Source organism: Camelina sativa, chromosome 1 (assembly GCF_000633955.1).
Source record: "Camelina sativa cultivar DH55 chromosome 1, Cs, whole genome shotgun sequence".
Lineage (NCBI taxonomy): Eukaryota > Viridiplantae > Streptophyta > Magnoliopsida > Brassicales > Brassicaceae > Camelina > Camelina sativa.
In genome coordinates this window covers 17,188,167-17,194,086 of record NC_025685.1, presented here as the reverse complement: position 1 = coordinate 17,194,086, position 5,920 = coordinate 17,188,167, and the positions used below count along the sequence as shown (strand labels likewise).

The 5,920-nt window shown below is 30.0% G+C and overlaps 1 protein-coding gene across 1 annotated transcript; it reads left to right on the top strand.

Moving 5' to 3' along the window:
• LOC104793015 (pathogenesis-related protein 1-like) lies at positions 2,595-3,296 on the top strand. The gene has a single exon (XM_010519287.1). The coding sequence runs from the start codon at positions 2,680-2,682 to the stop codon at positions 3,163-3,165; it is 486 nt and encodes a 161-aa protein (XP_010517589.1). The 5' UTR covers positions 2,595-2,679; the 3' UTR covers positions 3,166-3,296.

Genomic DNA, 5,920 nt, shown 5'->3' with positions numbered 1-5,920 from the left:
ACTATTATAATATACATATTATTTTGTGGCCTTTAAACATAATATAAATTTGTGGTCTAAGGTTGTTTAGTCTGCTTGTCCTCCGGAACTGGCAGACTAATCCTCAGTAAAGACGTTTAACTAATCCTCAGGAAAGTTAAAATAATGGCTACATATATAAAAACGAAGAGTAAATTTTGATTAAAAAGTAAATAAAGGAATTCAGATTAAAATTTGGTTAATCATATTTTTTTAAGAATCTACCTTCTTGTATCTTGAGAAGACTTTAGCTGAGCCTTTAATATCCATTGATTTCATTCCATGACTTATATATAATAGAGTTCTGCTAGCTTCACTAAGCTATAAATCTACAAAAATAAAAATAATAAATAACATATCAAATTGTAATTTGATCGTTAGCAAATTTGGTTAAGAAAATGGGAAACAAAATTATTTTATAAAATGTACCTTGTCAATGCATCTATGTAACTATTCTACCAAAAATAAAATGCATCTACGTAACTATAAAAGTTGGAAAATACTTGGCCATGTTTTTCACTCTTCTTCTCATCTGTGAAACACAGAACACATGAAATATATCTTGATTATGGAGAGAAAGGGTATATATATTTTGGTTAATTATAAGGAACCTTGCTAGACATCAAACCTCTGTTTGGATCATCAAGGATTGAAGAAGGGTACCATCATAATCAAGAAACATGACGATCTTTTTTCCTCTTGCAGCGTTTATGATATATGTCCTAACAGGTATAGAATTTGAGAGTAAATTTGAGTCTAAGTATTTAAGTAAATGTCTACCTATGGCTATATATACGTATGCTATTTGAATCTTAGCTTCAAAATATTTTATTAACGTACAATTACAAATTTGGGAATTATGGAATTTGGTGTCATAACTTTTGTAACATAAAAAAAAACTTTTGTAACATAAATATTTGCAAACGAAAATCTTTTCATTAGTTGACAAAAAAAAAATCTTTTCATTAGACTAAATACATTTCAATGCATGGTTGTTGAAATTATAACTCTCTTTAATGCATGGTAAAAGCAATTTGTAACCCACTACTTGATATTAAATATAAAATTTTAATATATTTTCCATATAAGAAATAATCAAACTTAAAGATTTAATTAATACTATTTTAAATATCTCACTTACAATTTTCTAATGAAATAAATAGATAGAAAATCAAGAAAGTCAACATATATGACAATCTCTTTTATTTATATGAGCTGACTAACTTTATTGCCTACTCAATTAATGAAAGAAACATTATACGATTCTAAAACGTGTAAAAATTAAGGTCAATAAAATTACATAAAAGCTTGATAATAATAATGTATTTAAACTATTTCATTTCTCATCCAAGATATGGTTTTATTATGATATTTTATTTTATTATAAAATAGTGTATATTTTTTTCACTTTAAATGATGAAAGACAAATTAAATAAAATGTAAGAAAAATGTGTAAAGTAAATATATCGAATATCAGTTATTTATTAGTAAATGTTATAGAATATTATATTTTGTATCATATATATAATATGAGATTTTATTATAAAATAAAATAATTTTGTTTGACAAAAGAACATAAGATATAAAAGTACTTTCAATTGTACCAACATTAAAAAGAGAATGTCAAATGTCGCAATGTGAGTAAAAGTTAGAAAAAACCTTCTAATATTATATAAGATATTGATCACTTCCAAATATAAGACTTTAGAATTTATTTTTGTGCAAAGACTTAAGAATAACAAAAGAACAACTAAGGGGGAGGTATTGGTTTATGATTTAGAAAGAATTTTAATGATTTTATGTTCTTGCTGATTGTTAGAATCATAGAAAATTGAAAGTTAAAAATGAAAGATTCTAAGAGATTGTTTAGGAAGTTTTTTAAAATCTTGATGATTTGTTTTTTCTAATCTTGTAAAATCTTTCTATTTGATGAAAGTTTTTTCATGACTTTTGTTATGAAGGAAATAATATAAAATCTTAAACCAATAACATAAAATTTGAATTCATTAACAATCTAAGATTCTTTTGTTTTACTTGAATAACATAAACTTTTAATGACTTTATAAAACTCTTAATCCAATAACACTAGATTTATCAAGATTTTAGATAACTTTTTACAAATCCACAACCAATAACACCAAATTTTTAAAGAGTTTTTAAAAGTCTTGATTGAATAACAACATATTTTACCTAACTTTTAAAGTCATTAAAATTCTTTCTAAATCCTAAACCAATACCTCCCCCTAAATGACATGAAACAGATATAAATGAATTTACCTTAATAATCTACAAGTTTTTTCTCTCTCTTTCTTTTCTTTTTGTTAAGAAACTTCATTTTGTGTTACGCAATACAACAACAAAACATACGAAAATATATTAAAAATGACAAAGCTACTAATAAGAAACGATTACAAGGGATATTACCAAAAATATTCATACTGTTGAAAATTGACAAAGAATAATTTAGTTTTTATTCATACGGATAATTGCTAGGAAAATGTTTATATGGACCATCTGCGTTTACCCAAAACGTCGTTTATTTTTGTGTCCGCACAAAATGCGATATAGTTTCCAAATCTCTATATAAACCATGCTTGCGATTGCGAACCCCAAAATCATAACACAACAAAGCTTGGAAATAGCCATCCTCAACTAAGAAAAATGAATTTCATTAGCTTTTCTCGATTGCTAATAGTTTTTGTAGCACTTGTAGGTGCTCTTGTTCTTCCTACCAAGGCTCAAGACAGCCCACAAGACTATCTAAGGGTTCACAACCAGGCACGAGCAGCGGTAGGCGTAGGCCCCATGCAGTGGGACGAGACGGTTGCAGCTTACGCTCGGAGCTACGCAGCGCAACTAAGAGGCAACTGCAGACTCGTACACTCGCGTGGACCTTACGGAGAGAACTTGTCCTGGGGTAGCAGCGACTTGTCTGGCGTCTCAGCCGTGAACATGTGGGTTAACGAGAAGGCTAACTACAACTACGCTTCGAATACGTGCAACGGAGTTTGCGGTCATTACACTCAGGTTGTTTGGAGGAATTCAGTGAAACTCGGATGTGCTAAAGTGAGGTGTAATAATGGTGGAACCATCATCAGTTGCAACTATAGTCCTCGTGGGAACTATGTGAACGAGAAACCTTACTAATGTGTGATCGACTGATCATGCATATACATAACAATAACACACGTACATCAATATATATTTCAATAATACGCATCATATGTAGGATGTTATCAATATTTATTAAATAATACAAATAATTAAGAGCAGAACTATCCATTTAAATTCAACTTAGCCCTATGATATATATATGATGATAAACTTAAAAGGTCCTCCTAAAACTAAGATTAAACTCTAGGTTTCTCTCTTCTCTGTTATAAATATGGTAATTATCTAATTCTTAAGTAGTTAAAATCTCAGTTGATCACTGGAATGGAGCTTATGTCGTTGTAACCATCCGTCACAGATAGTTTGGCACTCCCTCATATTAACACTTGCGAAACCTTCCCAAACCTAAAGGAGGTTTTGGTTCGAAGCTTTTTCTATGAGCCATCAGTTTGACAGCTAGTTCTTGGTCTATCTTCCGCCAAACGGTTTCCTTTGTGGATTAAGCAAAAGGTATTTGAGAATCCTTTCCAGCTTTTACGTTTACTTAGACCGTGCTTCTGAGAAAAAAAATACCTGGACCAACTTCTCATTTCTAGATTTTCAAATATACCACTTTAACCAAAGAAAACTCTCTTTTCCATTTTCATAAAAGGATATGATTTAGTTAGTACTAATTTTTTTTTTTTTTTAATTTTGTAAAGACTGAGAAATGAGAGGATACCAAAGCTAGTACGAGAACATTATCAACATAACTAGTCATTTTTCCCTTCCGCCCGCATAGAGGAAAAGAGTAAATGAACTGTTTTCTTGCTGACAATATTCTAAAACTATGTCATCTTTGGTCCAAAGAAAGAAAAATAAAACTATGCCATCTCTTTTTTTTTTGTAGCTAGTAAAAACTAACTCTGATTAACGTTTTTTCCTTCGAAATAATTTTTTTGATGAAAAATGTAAAAAAGAAAATTATGGTTATTTAAAAATAAGTATTATTATTCGATACTCAAAATTCATGATCAATAATAATAATAAAAAAATAAATCATTATTAAAAAATATTAACAGAAATAAACTTGTTACCACATTTTGTTATATTTAATTGAGTCTTTTATTTTTGAAACGAATAACCACATCCAAATGAAATTAGTTAATATGAAAGACAAGTCAATAAACTGAATAACTTTTTGATGTGGAAAATGGATATTTTATGTGGGTTTTAATTTTGGAAGCAACATGTAAGTTGGCCACAATTCATTTTATTTGTTTTTATTCTCTTTCCTTCCATAAATTGTGTATTATATAGATAAGATTTGACCCCTCAAAGAAAACAAAATGGTATGGTTTAAATAAATGGCATAGAGCAGCCATATATATTTATCAAGAAGCAGGCTTGGGAGCTTGCGGAATTGTTCCAGTTTGACGAGATCATAGTCGCTGCAAGAAACTAGCTATGAACATAAAAATACCAATTACGTCATCAGCAAATTGACCAGAAAACCTAAGCAAATTAAAACACAAACTACTGATTTAGGAAAAAAACTCGTAAAGGGAAATAGTTATCTTCACTTGTATCACGACGTTACGCGTTGCATCATTTTTATAGATAGCGTTTAGTTAACAAGCCACCATAAGACTGTTTTCAATGAAATGTCATATTTCAACCAAAGAAACCTTACCCAAGAAGCAGACTTTGATTATTCAAAGTCGCTGCAAGAAAAATTTACCACGCAATTATCATTTTTACTGAACAAGTGATGCTTTGCCCAAAAGAAAAAGTGAACAAATGATGATGGGTTTGTTTTTTTCTCCTTGAGGGATGATGTATGACGTTGTGCTCTGTGCTGAGTCCTATGCCATTCAAATATGATTTGGTTCGTGTTACTATCTTGTGGGTACAAAGTAAGCGGTGTTGTTATAATTCATGTTACTCTATAATCTAATCCACCAGAAAATTGGAAAGAACTTTTGATAAACGTAAAATATATGTATTTTTATAAGTTCACTTAAATTAATAATAGTAACTTGGAGAATAAGTAATTTTAGTAATTTTTTTTATTGAATTGTCAAAAATATGTTTTTTTCTCCTATCTTTTCGATAGACAAGCAATTTACAAAAAAAGAAAAAAAAAACAGTGTGTGGACATAACCTATATAATCATCCATAACTACATCCACTAATATGAATATATGATATTCAAATTGAAACTGTAGTATCTTTTTATTATTTTCTTACGAAAATTCATTGATTGTTTTGTTGAATTTTCTTGTATCTACTACATATGTTATAGGTAGTGTTCCTCTCTACCAAAAAAAAAAAGAAGATTTTCTTACAAATTAGGGTGATTTAGCTTAATAACCAATTTTGATAACAAAATAATGTATATATGTTGGGGGTGAATTCTCACTTCCATAAAAGGCCGGGTCCAGAAAAAATCGGAGTAAATGTGGAGGTCAAGGAAGGGTATCATGGTCTTTTCGGAGACGAACCGACACAGCTATCTATAAATACGGGCGTATGGTGTTTGTAAAGACGGCCCTCACGAAGGGTGCAGAAGACGTATAAAGGAACTTAGAACGATCTTATTTGTAACTTAGGGTGAATGCTCGTTGTTTGTCTCGCTTGTCACTAATTCGACTCGTTAAAATCCTTTTGTAGTCCGACCTTTTTGTGCTCCAGCACCGAGCTAAATTAGAGAACTTCGACCCCCTTTTTACTGAACTAAACTCTTTAATTGTAACCGATTTGGACATCAACAATATAGCACCACAAAATGTGGGAAATAAAGAAACCAACC